The following is a 20938-nucleotide window of genomic DNA, read 5'->3' on the forward strand; positions in this document are numbered from 1 at the left end:
TCAGAACAATTAAATACACAAACACATTTCATTCAGAAGTGTCTTATGAAACCTATAACTGTTTTATACACAGTATTAACCTATAGAGCCTACTATACATTAAACTGAGTTTGTGAATGGCATAATGAAGTCTAGCAGTTTCCATGGCTTCACCAGATCACACATTATTGATTTACTTAAAGACTCTGACTGAAGACATCTGGACGACAGCTCATCGTTCACGACATTCAGTGATGGGCTTGGGCGTGAATTATGTAAAGAGAGCCCCACGCAAAATCGCGAGAGAGATTATATGAGTTTGACGTGAACAACCATAAAAAAGGCGAGCACCCGATCCGCGCTCCTCTGCATGCGCAGTCGCCCTCTTCTGTATGCGCAGTCGCGCACTGACCGCATCGATCCACTCCGCATCGTTTGCAATCGCCTTCATTCAACAGTGAGCTGTTGGCAGCAGGTAAGGATATAAATACATATTTTTTAATTATATTTTCATCCTCGTATACAGCACCACAAACAGGTTTCCAACATGATGTATTCTGCGTCTCAGATCGTGAAACGATTTACTGGCGATTTATCTCGTAACTGCAACGAAAAGCTGTATGGAATACAGATTGTGGTGTACGATTTTGCATAAGACGAGACGCTCATTGATGAATATTATAGTTATAGTGTGAAATCGGTATAAATCTACTCAGCCCACTGTAAACGCATGTGAAATAAAATGAACATGAATGAATGAATGAACGAATGAATGAATGCTGATCTGCTGTGCATCCATTGCTTTAGATGGGCAACACTTTCTGATAACAGCACATGACGAAATTATTCTGTTATGTCAGAAAGCAGCATGTTTGTGTTTTTGTGTGGATGTGACGGGTAAGGTGTGTCATGTCAATGCGGGTTTGAGAGGCAGAGCGCGTTCACTTCAATCCTCGAGCCGTACAGAGACTGCGCGCGCGCCCGGTTGGGATGGACTATTATTGCGCAGCATCCTTGCAGGCAATAATACTGAACTATAGGGTAGTTTCTTTGTCATGGAGTGCGCATGAATGAACAGTTGGACCAATGGTATCCATAAACCTGGGATATGAAATGGGTCATAGCTGCTTTTTATATTTTATATAGTGCATATGTGTTTAAAAATAATTTCTCATTCTGCTTCTATTTGATTTGCTGTTGGCAGTTTGGACAACAAAGGTTTAAATATTGTTGGTTGTGTTTATATTTAGTATCCATCATGTAGCTGCTTTCACCCTTACAAAAATTAACCATGTTTTTTGTGTGCTTGATTATCATGGTTTTACTACAGTAACCATGGTTTATTTGGGCTTTGATTATAATAAAACCCATGGGTTTTTTTCATAAGGGAATTATAAGATGTTGGGTGTCTTTTCATTTGTAAGAATTTGCATTATAGTATCTTAAAAGTATAGGCTGCAGTAAAAAAGATGCACAATTTTTGTCATATCAACATATATTTATATGTTACTTGTTACTATGTTACACAATTTCGACTTAAGTTATGTCAACTTAGTGATCACAAGCCAAAACTTAGTGGGTTAAATTGACTTGCAAAACCAAGCATTTTTATGTTTTACTCATATGAAATATACTTTGCAAACTGCTTCAGATTTGACTTAAAATGCATTAGGCTATGTGCCAATGCAGGCAGCGTTTCAGAAAAACATTGAGACAGTGAAAATATTAAGATTACGGACAGTTTTCATTGTGTTAGTCAAATAATAAAAAACAATCTTTCTGGAACTGAATTTGTTTTTGGCCATGAACTACTGCCCTCGAGATGAATGAGGATGCTAACAAACAGATCTCTTCAGGTATTATACCTGTATGCAACTAACATTGATTAAGAGGTGTATGAACAAATCTTGTAGTGAAAAGCGTGCAGTATGGAAATAACGGCATGTTGACAAAGCAATAGATGAGAGAAACATGTAGAAGCCCTAATGTATTCAAGTCCAGGACCCATTAGTTCATCTCAGTGGTTAACCTCAGGACTGAATCCTCATTCTGTGTCCTCCTCACTGTCGAATTAAAACTTCAGAGGGAACATTAATGTGTCCAAATCATTTTTAGCAAATACAGATTTGTTATAATAGACCTTTAAAGTGGTGATTGCACACTGGGTACCGTTCATCCTAAGTTAGATTTCTTTTTATAGTAATATAGTTTCACAAATCTTGTGTTATTTAGTTTGTGCTGATATTTGGAGTGTTCCCATTGGCTCAATGAAAGCATTCTGGGTGATTTGCCTGTAAATCAGTCTAGAGAAGACAAGAAATAAAGCATGCAACAGAGTTTGATCTTACTGATGCTGTAGAATGCAAATCTTCTCATCTAAATGCAAATATCTAAGATGATCAATTGTCACGCAAACTGTCATCATTTCTGTACCTGAACATTACCTTTCCAACAACAGCTCCTCTATGAATGGTGTATCTACGGAGTCATCTCAGACATCTGTGACAAGCATAGGGTTGCAATGGGGCGAAAAGTTTCCATGGGTACTCTTAATCACATTTTGGAAATATTCCAGATTGGAAACTTAACAGGAATTTATGGGAATTCTTTTGAAATGTATATAAATATCATATACAAACATAAATAAACATTTAGTTTGGTCATAAGCAGACATGCATGCAAAGTAATACAATTTTTGAAAAATCCTTATACTTAAGCTCATGAAGCCGTGGATTTATTTGATCAAAAATCCTTCAGAAATACTTAGGATTTCAAAAAAATTCAAAACAGTAATGTGTCCAAACTTTAAGGTGGTACAATAACTCTGTAAAATAACAGATAACTTGCTTGCAGAATGTAGAAGAAAGTACATCACAGCTTGAGCTATAGATACATGATAGCTAGCATCATAAATATTCAATGAAATACATTTAGATATTTGATTTACTGACTAGAAATTCAACTGAAATTGCATAAAATCTTGTTGTTTTAAACCAAAGTATGCTGCACAATTTTTTTAACAACATTTAAGTTCCTTGTTATAGGTAACTCTGCAATTTTTCAAATTCCCAGTTTATTCCCATTAATTCCCATATATTCCCATTAATTCCCATTGAAAGTTTTAGCTTAGAAAATTCCTATAATTTTGCAACTCTAGACAAGCATTATAGAAATACATTTTTAAATGTTTGTATTTACTGAACATGTAAAATTTGCAGTCACTGTTTAAAACCCTGACAGCTCTTGAGATGTTGAGTTGAAACTGCTCTGAATCTGTTTGTTTGTTAGACTGAAGTCTTTGATTTCATGAATCCTGTGACGGAGTGAGAGCTTTCAGACAGTTAGTAGATTGAGAGCAGGATTTCAGTCATATGCGTTTCACTCGGGGAGTACAGTAAGAGGTGAACATGAAACCCAAGACTTCAGGAAAGTGACGAACATTAAATCACTTTCACAAAATTGCTGAGCAAATCATTTTAGTTTTCTTTCAGATATTCAGCTGTGGCTGTCAATCTTAGGTGTAAAGAGAAAGTGGCTGGAAAATGTTCGGGCACTTTTTAAAAAAAGTAATGTGTCCAAGCAGGCCCCTTCCTTATTAGGTCAGTTTTCAAAATCCATACTGTTTTAACATGTTTATTTGTGAATTTATTTGAGAATGGTGCTGTATAAACAGCCTGATGAGCCAAACGTGACATCTAAAAGATTTTCAATCCAGATGATAAATGTAAAGCCATTTACAGTCATTAAATATCACTTAGATGTTCAGCATTTGTAAACATTATTTATGTCTAATGTCATATTAAGATTAATGTGAAGATTAATCACAGTTGAACAACAAGATTCTTGTCATAAGCCAACAAATAATAAAATGTCCATTTATTTGTCCATGTGTTTTATCTTTTAGTATCTGCTGGCTTTTTCTGATATAGAAATCCTTTTGAATTTGAGATTAAATGCTAAAAAATGTTGAAAACACAGATTTAGCTTCAGTACTGTCAAGCAGAAGGCACAGCAGTTACCTCATGAAATATTGAAATATTTTTATATACACACACAAAACGGTAATATACAGTTGAAAGAAAAAGTATGTGAACCCTTTGGGCTTACTTGGATTTCTTCATAAATTGGTCATAAAATGTGTTCTGATCTTCATCTAAGTCACAACAATAGAGAAACACAGTCTGCTTAAACTAATACCGTACAAACATTATACTTTTTTATGTTTTTATTGAACACAACATGTGAACATTCATAGTGCAGGGTGGAAAAAGTATGTGAAACCCTAGGCTAATGACTTCTCTAAAAGCTAATTGGAGCCAGGAGTCAGCCAACCTGGGGTCCAATCAATGTGATGAGATAGGATGTGTTGATTAAAGCTGCCCTGTCCAATAAAAAACACACACCAGTTTTGAGTTTGCTGTTCTGAAGAAGCATTGTCTGATGTGAACCACGCCTTGCACAAAAGAGCTCTCAGAAGACCTACGATCAAGAACTGTTGACTTACATAAAGCTGGAAAGGGCTACAAAAGTATATCTAAAAGCCTTGATGTCCATGTGTCCACGGTAAGACAGATTGTCTACAAATGGAGAAAGTTCAGCACTGGTGCTACACTCCCTAGACGTGGTCGTCCTGTAAAGATGACTGCAAGAGCACAGCGCAGAATGCTCAATGAGGTGAAGAAGAATCCTAAAGTGTCAGCTAAAGACTTACAGAAATCTCTGGCACATGCTAACATTTTTGTTGACAAATCTACAATAAGGAAAACATTAAACAAGAATGGACTTTATGGGAGGACACCACGGAGGAAGCCACTGCTGTCAAAAAAAAAACATTGCAGCACGTTTGAAGTTTGCAAAAGAGCACCTGGATGTTCCACAGCACTACTGGCAAAACATTCTGTGGACAGATGAAACCAAAATTGAGTTGTTTGAATAGAACACACAACGCTATGTGTGGAGAACAAAAGGCACAGCACACCAACATCAAAACCTCATCCCAACTGTGATATATGGTGGAGGGGGCATCATTGTTTGGGGCTGCTTTGCTGCCTCAGGCCAAGGACGGATTACTGTCATCGATGGAAAAATGAATTCCAAAGTTTATCAAGACATTTTGCAGGAAAACTTAAGACCATCTGTCCGCCAACTGAAGCTTAACAGAGGATGGACGATGCAACAGGACAACGACCCAAAGCATAGAAGTAAATCAACAACAGAATGGCTTCAACAGAAGAAAATACGTGAGAGAGCGATTCACACCAGACATCCCAAGAATATTGCTGAACTGAAACACTTTTGTAAAGAGGAATGGTCCAAAATTTCTCCTGACCATTGTGCAGGTCTGATCTGCAACTATAGGAAACGTTTGGTTGACGTTATTGCTGCCAAAGGAGTGTCAACCAGTTATTAAACCCAAAGGTTCACATACTTTTTCCACCCTGCACTATGAATGTTTACATGTTGTGTTCAATAAAAACATGAAAACGTATAATGTTTGTGCGGTATTAGTTTAAGCAGACTGTGTTTCTCTATTGTTGTGACTTAGATGAAGATCAGAACACATTTTATGACCAATTTATGAAGAAATCCAAGTAAGCCCAAAGGGTTCACATACTTTTTCTTTCAACTGTAATATGTCACAAGAAATTTATTATAAAATAAATAAAAAAAGCTTTCCATTGATGTATGGTTTGTTAGGATTAGATTACAATATTTGGCTGAGGTACAAATACAACTATTTGAAAATCTGGAATCTGAGGGTGCAAAAAATCGAAATATTGAGAAAATCACCTTTAAAGTTGTTCATATAAAGTCTTTAGCAAAACATATTACTAATGATATATACATTGTTGATATATTTATGGTAGAAAAGTTACAAAATAACTTTATGATCTTTACTTAATATCCTAATGATTTGGCATAAAAAATGCAATGATTTTGACCCTTACAATGTATTTTTGGCTATTACTACAGTACAAATGTACCTGTGCAACTTATGATTGGTTTTGTGGTCCAGGAGGGTCCCATATGTTACCAGTGATTTTTTTTTTTAAATTGAACATGTTTAAATGGAACTTTGAAATGCAATTTTTGCTTTCTGAATAATTCACATAAGTAGTTACAGTATCTTCATCATTGTCTTTATTTTCACAGTGATTGGCTCACAATGACAGACACCGTGATGGCCACTAAAGGTGTCCATACATCATCTGGACCGTGTGTTGGAGCTGAGCTGACGGATGAGGAGAAGGAGATCATCAACAGCGTCATCGCCCGGGCTGAGAAAATGGAGGTGATGGAGCAGGAGAGGATCGGGTGAGATGAGAGACCATAAAAACACACTAAACTAAAGTACAGACATTTGCTTTTTACGGAGCCAGTAGCCATTCGGGCGGTCGATTTCTCTTCCATATACAGTCAATTCCTTTCTCATCATCACTGACCCATGCAATAAAGCCATCCATGATCATGAAAATGTTGGGAAGAATGCTTAAACGGACCATCTACAGTACATTTCATTTAGGTTTAATCAAAGTTAGGTCAGGAACAAAGCCTATAATATCTTTTTAATAGCATATGTGATGACCGCCTTTTTAATTTACGACAGACGTCTGGTGAATCGTCTGGACAACATGAAGAAAACGGTGTGTGGAGATGGAGTTTCACGCTGTCTGTTGTGTGGAGAGCAGCTGGGAGCTATGGGTGTGAATGCAGTGGTGTGTGAGGACTGTAAGAAGGTAACAAACTTTACATATCCAAATCCTAATGCATCCTAAGCACTACATCTATACAGCTTAAATGCACTGCAAAGCTCTTTGGATTAAATTTTCTACTGAATGCATAACTGTAAAAATATAAATGACACTACATTTATAGATGATGTACGAATGCTGACTTTTGAGGCATCATAGGGTTTTAAAAAGTCTCTTCGCATCATTACATTCATCTTAAAGTCCAGATGAAATCAAAACTGACAATTCTTATTTTTTTATGTAATATTGCAGTGTTAATTATAAACAATGTATTTGTGTGGGTCATTATTTTTTTTAATTCATGAGACCTCATCAACTTCATTCAAAATCTGAAAATGTACTTTTGATGGCAATCATTCTCTGATGACGTCAGCTAGACGGCTTGGGCGGGACTATCTGTTAACTCCGCCCCTCCAATTGTACCAGGGCATCAGCGTTAACGCTTCTCATTAGGTGTGTTCGACTTCATGCGGCGCTGCGGAGACCGATCGGCGGCTGACTTGAAGCAGTGCATGCCAGTTAGTAATTTTGTCCAACTTGAGCTGGTGCTGAAGGCACGTGACTGTGTCATATGGTTTTAAAGTAACGCGAGAGCGTTTCGAGAGTAGCCGGCTAGCTGATGATCGACACAGCTCTTCGTGATTGGTCGCCTCACTGATGACAATGATCACGTGCGTTTCAAGTTTAATCTAACCTTTAGGTCCACTAGTAAACATTATAAATTCATACTTTTCTAATGGGTAAAACATGTAAATATGCATACATATGTTATATTGTGTCGTGTAATAAAATATAAATGAAAATCCCAAACTCTAATGGTATTGTAATAATGTAGGATTGTTTCCCCTTATTTTCGGGCTTACAGTATAAACAGGAATTAAAATATTAGATATAAAATGTTTCTGGTTGCAAAAGAAAAAAATTCACTTCATTTGCGATAAAAAAAGGAAACGCGGTGCACACGTCACTACGGCAAGCAGTAGGTGTCCGGCTTTACAACTCCGTCTTCAGCTCCTCCCTCGACTGCAAGCGGCAAACCTCGTCGATCAGTCTGCGCAGCGCCGCATGAACTTAAACACCTATTTACTTTAAATGGGTAACATCATGGGGCGCCGAACTGAAAAGTGGATCCGTCTGCCAATCTGATCGCCTTATGCAGATAACCTAGTGCAGATGCTAGCCAATTACATTTATGCAAGACTGGAGAACAGAGGAGCATTTATTGCGGTCCACTGTCATTGGCTGTTGCCGCTATGATGATCGCGTCAGGGCCGCGCTTCAGACATGCCTCCACCAAGCATTAACACTGATACTCCATGTGAATGTACCTTCAGTAGTCTGCTACCAGGTCTAAATAAAACGCCTACTTTTCTATCCAATCAAAGCACAATGGAAAACACTCGCCATGCCCACTATTTTCCTCGCTTGATAATATTCACTCGGAAATACGTCACATCATGGAAGTCATTCGTGACTTTGGTTTACTGGGACTTTAAAGGGGACATATCACGAAAATCTGACTTGTGCTATAATTGTGTGCCTGGTGCTTCTATCAACCTAGAAAATGTGAAAAAGAACAACACAGTAAATCATTCTCTGCAAGCATGTGAAAAAATAGCTCATTAAAATCTGGCTCTAAAACCTTGTGATATCAGAAGAAATTTGCATTTTAAAGGACACACCCAAAAACGGCATTTTTACTCACACCTACAAAGTGGTAATTTAACATTTTATAATAATTTATCTATATGATATGTTAAGCTAAAACTTCACATATGTACTCTGGGGACACTAAAGATTTATTTGACATCTTACAAAAAGTGTTGTGAAACACTGAATAGCACTTCAGGAGTAAATCTGTCAGCTGTGAGATGTTTATTTTTATTTATATGTATAGTGTATATTATATGACATTTACTGCTGTTATTCCCTTCAGAACATGTGCACTAAGTGTGGAGTACAGACTAACACTCGACCGCGCTCTGTCTGGCTCTGCAAGATCTGCGGTGAACAGAGGGAGGTGGGCAAACTCAAAATATTACCCATATAAACCATAGTTGTTTTGACTTTAATATGGAGTGAAAACAGTATCAAAACCTCTCACAAATGCACACAAAAGTACACACGTGCACCATAGTTCACAAATGCACACAATAAATCCAGATGCACGCACAGTAATTCACAAATGCGTGCAGGAGATCCATGCGCACTCATGAGAATTCACAAATGCACACAGAATTCACACACTGAAATCCACAAATGCACACAAAAATTCACACACTGAAATCCACAAATGCACACAAAAAAATTCACACACTAAAATCTACAAATGCACACAAAAAATTCACACACTAAAATCTACAAATGCACACAAAAAATTCACACACTAAAATCTACAAATGCACACAAAAAATTCACCCACTAAAATCTACAAATGCACACAAAAAATTCACACACTGAAATCCACGTAGAAGATTCACACTAACGTTAACATGAAAAATTTAAAATCAATCCTCCTTGAGTATTTAACCGAGTGTGTGATTTTTGTGTGTGTATTTTTGGATTTCACTGTGTGAATTATTTTGTGTGCATTTGTGGATTTTCAGTGTGAATCTCCTGTGTGCATTTGTGAATTACTGTGCGCTCATCTGGATTTATTGTGTGCATTTGTGAACTACAGTGCACATTTGTGTACTTTTGTGTGCATTTGTGGAAGGTTTTGATACTGTTTTCACTCCATACTTTAAGACTCGTCTGATACTGTGCAAATCTTTTTCAATGAAAGGTGTGGAAACGATCTGGAGCTTGGTTCTTCAAAGGTCTCCCTAAACAGTTCTTGCCTTCACCTATGCCCATTTCTAAAGCCAAAGAGCCGAGGCCTCAGCAGAACCCTGCTGTACGTCCAGCGGTTGAGCAGTCTCAAACACAGGTCACAGGTCAGAATGCAGTTATTCATACAAAACTGATGCTAAGATTCCACAAAAAGGGTTTTGTACAAGTTTTATGAGTTGGCTAATTCATACCACACTTTAAAATCATTGCTATTTCTCTCATAAACACACAGAGCACAGTTAGGGTGATGTTAAAATCTTCAGTAACTAATAACCTGGAAATAGAGAGCAACATTGAGTCATATGGAGCACTTTTATAATAACCTATAAGGACTAGTCGAGTCACAGGTTCTCCTTCACTTTCATGATGTTTTTCAGGTCCAATGGAGAGTCGTTCATCTGCTCAACAATCACCGGCTGCAAGTAAGAAACTGCCTGAAGGTTTCTATTACTTCTTCACAGCAGAAACATTATAATGTTTATGTGCAATATAATTTACTTTTATTTACACCGGACAGCCTTATTTTACATCAAGTCCTGCAAGCATATTCCCACCATAGCCTTTCTTTAAAAACTAAACCTCAGAGGCAAAGACAGAATTTACCGTCTTTTTCACCCTGGACTTTCCCATTGCTAAATTACATGGTACTACATATATACAGCTTATCACTGCAAAACATGACTTTCTTACTTAGTATTTTTGTCTTGTTTTCAGTAGAAATATCTCAAAATTCATAAATCAAAATGTCTTAAGAAAATTAGTCTAGTTTTTAGACCAAAATATATTTTTTAAAGGAATTTGTGCTTAAAACAAGCTAAAAAAATCTGCCAATACAGTAAGAAAAAAATCCTAAAATAAGTTTCTTTTTTTCCTTTAACACAAATCATGATTTTTTTTTTGCTTGTTTTAAGTAGCCTACTAATTTACTTACATTTTACATTTTTTTTTGTCTAAAAACTAGACACATTTTTAGGTTATTTTGCTCATCAAGAAAATCTATCTTGATTTATGAATTTTTTCTACTGAAATCAAGACTAAAATACTAAGTAAGAAAGTATTTTTTGCAGTGTAATATCCTATCATAACTGATAATTATGATCAATTATGCTGATAGGTTATTAGGATCTTGTTATTTATTTTAATGTAATGTATATTTGTCATATAGATTTAGAGCCCACAAGGGATCCACCGATTGCTCCAAAACCGCCTGTGGCTCCAAAACCGTCTGGTCTTCAGTCTCGTGGTTACTCTGAATCAGATGGATCGAGTCCGAACAGTCCTGTAGTGATGAAGAAAACAATGAATGTGAACGCAGCAAGACCCCTCGCATCAGGAACGACACAGTCAGGTCAAAACAAACATTACACAAGTCTGCATTTATCTGGTTTCCTGTCAAATATCTCACGTTACAGCATGATTGATTGATTGATTGATTGATTGATTGATTGATTGACATTTCAACTTGTAGTTTTACTGTGAAGTTTGTTGACATTACAGTTTGCAACTAATAAGAGAAACAAAACGCTGGTCAAGAATATTAGTATAGCATTTTATTTTTGGAAATCATGTTTAGTATTACTATTGATATTTAATTGAAAAGCACACAAATATCTGGAAATCCGAAGGGCAAACGTAAATACCTATATGGCAAAAATATATATTTTCAAATATAATTTTAACTATACTGAATATGCAAAAATCCAAGGCACTCAAGTGAGAAAAATATTAAAAAGCCTTTATTTACTGGGATACATACAAAATTAAAAGGTAGATCTACACGTTTTGGCTTACGCCTGGTATCCTGACGAAGGCGTAAGCCAAAACGCATAGATCTACCTTTTACGTTTGTATGTAGCCCAGTAAATAAAGGCTTTTTAATATTTTTCTCACTTGAGTGCCTTGGATTTTTGCGTATTCAGTATAATTATTACCTCTTATCATCCAAAGAGCACCAGTGATTGTCACAAAGAAGACCTGTGTAGCACGCTCTGCTATTTCTCATAATTTAAAGTATATTTAAAAATATAAAAAATGGCCAAAATATAAATGTGCCAAAATATCTTTACAAAAATGTATTTTTCACCAATATATTTTTTGGGCCATATTTGTATATTTTGAAATAGATTTTATTATATATTTAGTATATTAATTAAATATATTTAAAGCATTTATATTACATGTATATCTTATTGAAAGAAAAACTTGTAACTATTTTACAAACCTGTAAACATAACAGGTTTGAAAGATTCAAATTAAATATATTTTCTAAATATATATATACTTATAATTTTATACTTTTTTTAAATAAAACTTTTATATTTTGGTCAGGAAAAATATATTTTTTGCCGTATGGGTTGTAAAATAAAAAATGTATTTGTTGCCCCTAAATTTTTTTTTTTGAAATATATGTTAGATTAAAACTAAATATATTTACAAATTCAAAAATATATTTAATTAAGCTTTACTTTCTAAAAAATGTATTTAACATTTTTTTTTAAATTGGCCAGAGAAGTGTATTTTTTGCCGTATGGTATAGCACATGTATAGACAATAATGCAGAATAAGTCATAAGAGTGTGCTGGAGTTATTAAAGATGAATGACTCAATGTGAATATAATCTTTTATAATAAAATGATGTTGTGTTTGTGGTGTGCAGAGACCGAGAGAGGAAACTATCAATCCAATGTTGTGCAGGACAGAGCGCCACCTGTTGAGCTGGAGGAGAGGAGGAGCGCTGCATATAACCAACATCAAAGCGCTCCACCTGTGGATGATGAAGAGGAGACAAACAGCTATGACTCTGATGAAGCAAGTAAGACTCAACGTTACTCTGCTTCAATGTGGGTTTCAAATAATACATACACATTTAGTGGTTTCTAAATATGTTCCCAAAAAGTATTATTTCAGATTTTCCAGTACGACACCTGCTATCTTCTGTATGTTTGTTGATTTTAAGATCAGCATTGAGTTTAGATCAGCTAGTTCCTGGCTTTCAGTCTGTACAATAACATTGCTTTCATAATATCATTCTCATAATATTTTCTGGCAAGCACAACATTTGTTGTTATATTATATCATACAGTCCAAATGAATGAACAGATTTATTAGAGCACCTCACTATTTGTCTTAAAGATCATCCAGCATCATGAAGTGCTTTAATGCAGACTCACTTTTTATACCCAACAACTTCATTCAACAACTTATTTTTCTATTTTTCTATTACATCTATTTCACAAAATCATTACATTAAACAAATTCATGGATTTGATTTCGAGCAGCGAGATGCATCACATTACATAAAGTTTTTTATTATTTCAACCAGCATAAATGACTCCTGTATTTCATTAAAGATTTTTATGCCCCAGGAGTACACAAGGTAACTGGAGGCTTTTTTTTTAAATAAAAGTCTAACATTTCAATTGAGAGGAACAGTGTTCAGCACGATGCTTAGTGTTCATAAATCCTCAGAGATCAGTCATGAGATTCAATCCTGTTTTTTACGTCACTGGTTATAAAAGCACCTGCTACAGTAAATAAAAAAAAAACATAATAAAATAAAACTTTTGAAAAATGAAGATTCATGTTATGTTTTAGCACTGCAGCAAACCTCTTCAGGACTGATATATGAGTCTCGTGATAATAAATCTCCAGCACTTTATTTTCCTCCCACAGTTAAGACTCTGCAGAAAAACTTCATTACGCTGTGAAACTGTTGCCAAATCCAAACATTGACTTTGATTGATAGAAACTTCAGCTCTTTCAATGCTGTCTATGGAAAGTAAATCTCTTAAAGTGATTATGGTTAAGCACTGCAGGCATAAATGGATGAGATTTAACCCCCCGCGTTCACTGACAAGGCTTAAGGCTAGACTTAAACTCAAAATAACTTGCACTGACAGATCTTATAATGTGCCAGAGACATTGATTTGTCTTAAGGCACACACCAGTAACATCTTTTTTTAAGGCGTGTTTATAAAAAAACTTAAACATGTTAATTTAACTAACGCCTAGTCCTGGCTTTAGCTAAGCCTTGTCTGTGAAACCAGGCTTAAGAGTCTTATCATCAATATCTCATTTGACTAAAGAAAAAATGCAGGACAGCCATCCAGTAATACATCAAATAACATGAATGTATGTCATGTTAGATGATATACCCTATATGTCACACTTTATGTGTAAGTATATTATGTATGATGTCTTTAATGCAGATTATATTGTGTTTGTTTCAGCGACTCTTGGAGCTTTGGAGTTCACTTTATTGTATGATCAACAGAACAACAGTCTTCATTGTAACATCATCAAAGCAAAGGCAAGGCCACAACTTATTCACTTACGTCTGAAGTCTTACATCTAAAATATTAAACTTAATGTCACACTAATAACTGTATTCTGATTGGTCATCTTTCTGACACATATATATATATATATATGTCTATGTATGTTTGTAATTTATTTTGTCCTCTCTGCATACGTCTGCACATCTAAAGCTGAGAGTCAAACAAAAGTGTTTTATACAGCATGTGCCTTAAAAATTGCAGTGTTTTAAATGTTATTTGATAATATCACACATCTCTGTGTTGTTTTTCAGGGTTTAAAGCCAATGGATTCTAATGGACTGGCAGATCCGTATGTGAAGCTTCATCTGTTACCTGGTGCGAGTAAGGTGAGAGATAGTGCTGCCATTTCCACATGTGTATAATAATAATCATTTTAAAGTTTGTAATATTATTTATCATTGATTTATGACATTGACAGAAATATATGCACATGAATAGATTAATTCATTATACTCGCTATCTGTAAGATGATGCTGTTTGTAACATCAGAGGTTTTACTGTACCTGTATTTCATCATGAATCAGGAGTTTTGTATGCATTTTAAATGATACTTTAAATGATAAAGTAATGTGTAGTTGTAGATAGAGTATAATATAGCTTGTCGCAGTGATGTCAACTCATATCCGTTACTTTAATTGTTTTAAACTACTGCTTTTTACAGTCAAACATTATAATACATGTGAAATAATGTAAGTTTACTGTACATCACAGTTTATTTACTCTGTCTAAGCGTTGATAGTTAAACAGAGCATCTTTGCTGTCAATGCAGTCAAATAAATTGCGCACCAAGACGCTGAGGAACACTCGAAACCCGGCCTGGAACGAGACGCTGGTGTATCATGGGCTAACAGATGAAGATATGCAGCGCAAAACCCTCAGGTTTGAGTCTACTTTAACACACACTTATCTCTGATGACATAAAGAAGAAAGTCTCATTGGTTATAGATGGGGTGGGTGATTCTCACGAGAACTTGGTTTTAAAAATGTCAAGCATGAAAATGTAAAAATTGCTTAAATTTACTTTTTTTTCCCAACAGACATTGAAAAACAAAGTCTGGAGTAAATGGGAACATTAATTTAAAAACTTTTACTTATCATTTAACACTTTTTGTAACATAATTTAAAAAATTAGTCCTAAAAAATCTCATTACCGCAACAGTCAGAAAACATCAACACTGACATATTTTCAAAGTGACATGACAAACCTGAAAGAACATAATTTGGAGATTCTGCACATGAATTTAAAATCAAAGTATTATGCTTCTATTAATTAAATTAACATTTAATAAGCATCTGTTGCGGTAATGATAATCAAAATGTCGTGTAAGCATTCTGACAAGACAATATTTCAAATTAACTGCAAAAAATGATCTTACCTGGTAGCCATCTTGAAGTAACTGGTCCATGTGCTTGGTCACTCAAAATCAAACTTTATTAAAATTCTGTATGTGTGCTTAAATTGTTCTCAAAAAGTGTTGCGGAGGATGAGAACATCAGGCATGGACACATAATTTTCCTAATTTTTCTTCATTATTATTATACATATTCACTAAATATTTTTTCTGTCATCTAAAGTAGTCTAGCAAAACATCCATTTTTTTTTCTTAATATTTTTGTGTTAATTTGATTAAATTATAACATAACGCATGTTCAAACACAGCCGGACACATTGCGGTAATGAGAATTTCAGCAGAAAATGAGATAAAATTTACAATTATAAATTCTTATGTTGAAATCACACATTTTGCAAGATAGAACACAGTATTGTGTTAATTCTGATGCTTTGTAATGTTACTATATTACACATTTTAAAGCTAAAATCATTAGTGCCGTGGTGTTTTAATAGTTTCGTGAGAATCACCCGGGTAGGTAAAGTTTTATATATTACAATACTTTTAGGTATCTTAATGGTAAAATATAATATTATATAGCTTTACTAACAAGATATTGATTTCCAGTCTGTCCTGAAGTTAACATAATCAAGTTTAGTAATTTGCTTATTTGCTTATTGTAAGAATTGTATTGATTTTAAATGTATTCTTATTCATTTCAATTGAAAGATGAATAACAACATCTTAAATCCTAAAAGATACTACGAACTTTCAAATTAAAATTTGATTTCCAGTCATATATTTTGTACCCTAATATGTTTCCTAGTTTTTTCTCACACAAGTGTTCATTGCTGTTAGATAAATGATAAGGTGATCAATTTGATGTAACATTCAGGGTTTGTAGATACACAATAAATCTTGTTTTTTTTTTATTTCTTTTGGTGCAGAATATCTGTCTGTGATGAGGACAAGTTTGGCCACAATGAGTTTATTGGAGAAACCAGGTTTGCTCTGAAAAAGCTGAAGTTTAATCAGAGGAAGAATTTTAATGTTTGTTTGGAGCGAGTTGTTCAGGTGAGTCCCTCCTTTACACAAACAAACATCAGTGAATGAGCTAAACATTTGAATCATGTGTGAGACGCTTCTGTCTGTCTGTCTGTCTATAGACAAAGAGATCGAGCGCTGCTGGAGGTGCACGAGGAATCGCTCTCTATGAGGATGAGGTCAATCTTCATATTTATAAATTCATATTTACCCTATCACGACACATGATATTTTGTTAAAAAGCTCATATTTCAAAACCTTTTAGCAGTAATAATAAGGCAGTGACTGTAATTTATTAATTTGTGACAAGAGTATGCACCAAACCATTGACACCTAGTGGCCGTTGTTGATAAAACCACTAAAAGTGTGACACAAGCCATATTTTTTGTGATGATTTTATTAGTGATGCACCGATGTATCGGCCGCCGATATTAATCGGCCGATATTTGATGAATTTAAAACCATCTGCATATCGGCAATAGCACGAGAAAGGCCGATACCGATTGTTTATTAATTAACTGCATAAAGAAATCCATTATATGTAAAAAATGAGTTAATGTTGTTAATAAAAGAAATGCTGAATAGCTAAAACCACCTTTGAAGGTTGTCATGCTGTCTTATTATATTTGTTTTAGCTTAATTTGTGCCTCTCTTATTATGTTGTTCAGTTGAATGTTAAATAGATCCAATCCATGCTCAGTAAAAATAATTTGATGCAGAAATAAACTAGCTAATAGGCCAACTGTATAGTATTGTATACAAGTGTTTAATATCGGTATCGGCCAGAAGTTGTCTGTTTAAATCGGTATCGGCCCAGAAAAATTCTATCAGTGCATCCGTAGATTTTATGTAGTATATACTTTATTGCATTATTTTTTATTTATTACAATAAATGTAAACTGCTATAACAATTTTTTATTTAAGTGCTGCGCAAGTTAAGTGGTAAAAGCAGTTAAACAAAAAATATTCATATATTAACTTTGCGGATTAAGGACACATTTAACTGTTTTTTTAGTGCATTATTGCTCACATATAGCGTTTGATCCTCTCCATGTGTTTGTTGTTTTAGCCCGGGAAGGATGGAGTCGAGTTGGAGGAGAGAGGTCGTATTTTGATATCCCTCATGTATAACAGTCAACAGAGTCGTCTCATTGTGGGAGTCATACGCTGTGTTCACCTGGCAGCCATGGATGCTAATGGTTACTCAGATCCTTTTGTTAAAATGTAAGTCTTTTCCTACTGAATACTTTTATCACTTTCAGAAATGTAGAACGTTTCCAAAAGTAGATTTCAGATTTTTCTGTTTAATGCACAAATGTCTTTTACTTGCATCATTAATGCCTTTACATTCAAATCATTTGTTATTATGATATTAAATATTTTATAACCTTACCTCAGATGAGCACCTTTTTAATCTCTACACAACAACAGATAAATTGAATGTGCTTTGACTTAAAAAAAAAATGTTGCTGTTTTTGAGCAATTGAGCGGGTTTTGCTGTGAAACATGCACTTTTTATATATTTACGGTAGGAAATTTACTAAATATCTTCATGAAACATATTGTTGGCTATTGCTACAAATATACCTGCGACTGGTTTTGTGGTCCAGGGTCACGTTTGATTGTGTGGATTTGTTTCAAATATTTTGTTGGATGCAGATGTCTGAAACCCGACATGGGGAAGAAAGCAAAAAACAAGACGCAGATCAAAAAGAAGACCCTTAACCCAGAGTTTAATGAGGTATGAATGAAACCACCACCTCGTACACATTTCACATATACTGTATAAACATTGGCTTGTATGTTTCTGAACTTCATGTGCTTTTGTTCTTCTGCAGGAATTCAGCTATGAGATTAAACATGCAGAACTGGCCAAAAAGACTCTTGATATCTCTGTCTGGGACTACGACATCGGCAAAAGCAACGATTACATAGGTAGGACTGTCATAATGTCATTGAGGAGCTCAGATGCAAAAGCCGCTAAATGCCACATCTGTCAAAAATCAGATAATGATATTGATCAAATGTATGTTCAATCTATTTAATCCCAGCCTCAGGCCATTCAGAAATGCAGTGTTGATGTAAGAATCTGCTAAACGCCATGTTGACTTTGTACACTTGTCCTCTTAGTGCACAAAAGATGAATTAGATGAACAATGAACAATCACTTGTGTCCGAAACTTGGACCTGAATACAACCCGTATGTGGCAGTCACATGGACCGCATTGACACCTAATGTGTGCTTCATTTTTACATTCTGACTTTCTTTAATTGCAATGTTTCTAGATGTATATTTGGTGATTTTGCAATTGTTTACTTTTATGTCTTGTCCAAAGAGGTGGATTTTTGTAGAAGTTTTTGCCACAAACGTTTGTGCAGTTAGAGGGTTTTGCAGCGAAAGACAATCAAATTTGTTACTTAACAACAAAATGACTAAACTGACATTTGTATAAATAAATGGTAAATGGTAAATGGACTGCATTTATATAGCGCTTTTAACAGACCTATGGCCATCCAAAGCGCTTTACAATTAGCCTCACATTCACCCATTCACACACTCATTCATACACCGACGGCGGTGTCAGCCTTGCCAGCTCATCGGGAGCAGCTGGGGTTAGATGTCTTGCTCAAAGACACCTTGACACCTGGTCAGGTGGAGTTGGGGATTAAACCACCAATCTTCCGGTTTGTAGACAACCTACATGAACCACTGAGCCACTGCCTAAATAAGGCATTTTAATTACTGACTAACAACTTTTAATAAAGTGAAATGACTGAAACTAAACAGAAGAGCCTGATAAAAAAAGCTCATTTACAAGAAAGCATAACAGATGCACTTAGAGGCTTTTGCATCTAAACTCCTCAATTCTTCATATTTAATATTTGTTTAAGAAAACAAGCATTTTTTCATATTGCTAATCTTTCAGGTGGATGCCAGCTGGGTATCACTGCCAAGGGTGAGCGTTTGAAACACTGGTATGAATGTCTGAAGAACAAGGACAAGAAGATTGAGCGTTGGCACGCTCTCGTCAATGAGAATCACGTCTCCAGCGATTAAAGTCTCGACGCTCGTGCATGCCTTAGACTATATCGCTATATTCTCCCTCCGGTCACCTGACGTTATCCTTCAATAACTGCTTATCTCCAGCGTCACTCTTCTTGTATGTTGTCATCCGACGTGCTTTCAAGAAACCGATGATATCTGGAGCTTCGTCCACTGTGACTCAAATTCAAGCAAGCAAAGCTTAGCGCTTGTGTGCAAAAGAAGCGCTGCACAATCATCTACTTTAAAGATCTGGCCACAGTAGAATTGCAATAGAAACACTGCAAAAAAATAACATGTTGTTTAATCTTGTTTTCAGTGCAAATAACTACAAATTCTTAAATCAGGATGTATTTTCTTGATGAGCAAAATTAAGTAAGAAAATAAGTATAGTTTTTAGACAATAAATATTACATTTATTACAATACAAATATTACAATATTACAAGTAAATTTGTGCTTAAAGAAATATACCAAGGAGGATTAGGACCAAGCTAAAATAAAAAATAATAACACTGCCAAAAATGATTTTCAAGAAAAAATGTCTTTGTTTTTTGTCTTGTTTTCAGTAAAAAATATCTAAAAACTCTTAAATTATAATGACCCAAGAAAACAAGTCTAGTTTTTAGAACAAAAATATCAAATTTGGGTGATTTTGTGCATGAGGCAGGCAGACAGATCTGCCAATGGGGTAAGCTAATTTTTCTGTTTAAGAAAAAATTTAGTGTTTAAGAAAAATTTTTTTGCTTAAAAATCTTACCCCATTGGCAGATTTTTGCTTGTTTTGTGCACAGAGTCACTTACATTTGATAATTATTGACTTATTTTCTTGGGTCGTTTTGCTCATCAGGAAAAAACATCATAATTTAATAGTTTTTATGTATTTTTACTGAAAACAAGACAAAAATATTAAGAAATTTTTTCTTGAAAATCATTTTTTGCAGTGTAGAGATTAAAGTCATTATAATGCAAGATTTAAGCTAGTAGTTTTTCGAGAAAAAATCTAAGTAAAATTGCAAATATAAAGTCATAATATTGCGAGAATAAAGTCAATATAACGAGAATAAAGTCATGAGGTTTCGGGAATAACGTCGAATATATTTTGAGAATAATATCATATTTTTACATTAATGTGTTTTAAGTGATGTAAACAAGCAGATCTGCGAAGCAAATATCAAATTATATACAAATATTATGACTTTATTCTTGAAATATTATGAATTTATTCTCACTATATTGACTTTATTCTTGAAATATAAAGACTTTAATCTTGTAATTTTATTAATTTAGACTTTTTCTCGAAAACTACTAGTTAAATCTCTCATTAAAACTTTACTTTATGTTTTAAGCACAAATTCACTTAAATTGTATATTTTTTGTCCAAAAACTAGAATTATTTTCTTAGGTCATTTTGCTCATCAAGAAAATGCATCTGGATTTAAGAATTTTTAGATATTTGTACAAAAAAAGACAAAAATACTAATTAAGAAAGTCATTTTTGCAGTAAATAGCAACTATATTGACCTTGTTGTGGGCATGCCTTAAACACATTTCTTAATTCTTAAAAAAAATATACATGAAGGTCTTTCTCCTTAAAAGCACTTGACCATCTGAAACAAGG

General features: G+C 34.6%; 1 protein-coding gene across 1 annotated transcript; it reads left to right on the plus strand.

Annotated features, from left to right (window-relative positions):
* Positions 1 to 274: 274 nt before the first annotated feature.
* rph3ab (rabphilin 3A homolog (mouse), b) lies at positions 275 to 20015 on the plus strand. Its single transcript, XM_055217749.2, has 17 exons — positions 275 to 454; positions 6133 to 6294; positions 6587 to 6716; positions 8668 to 8751; positions 9517 to 9667; positions 9941 to 9985; positions 10729 to 10911; positions 12220 to 12375; positions 13793 to 13872; positions 14152 to 14226; positions 14670 to 14779; positions 16179 to 16305; positions 16398 to 16454; positions 17345 to 17499; positions 17935 to 18016; positions 18114 to 18210; positions 19203 to 20015. Exons 2-17 carry the CDS (start codon positions 6146 to 6148, stop codon positions 19331 to 19333), a joined length of 1812 nt encoding a protein of 603 aa, XP_055073724.1. The 5' UTR covers positions 275 to 454; positions 6133 to 6145; the 3' UTR covers positions 19334 to 20015.
* Positions 20016 to 20938: the final 923 nt, after the last annotated feature.

The sequence above is a fragment of the Misgurnus anguillicaudatus genome, chromosome 21 (assembly GCF_027580225.2).
Source record: "Misgurnus anguillicaudatus chromosome 21, ASM2758022v2, whole genome shotgun sequence".
In the NCBI taxonomy this organism is placed as follows: Eukaryota; Metazoa; Chordata; class Actinopteri; order Cypriniformes; family Cobitidae; genus Misgurnus; species Misgurnus anguillicaudatus.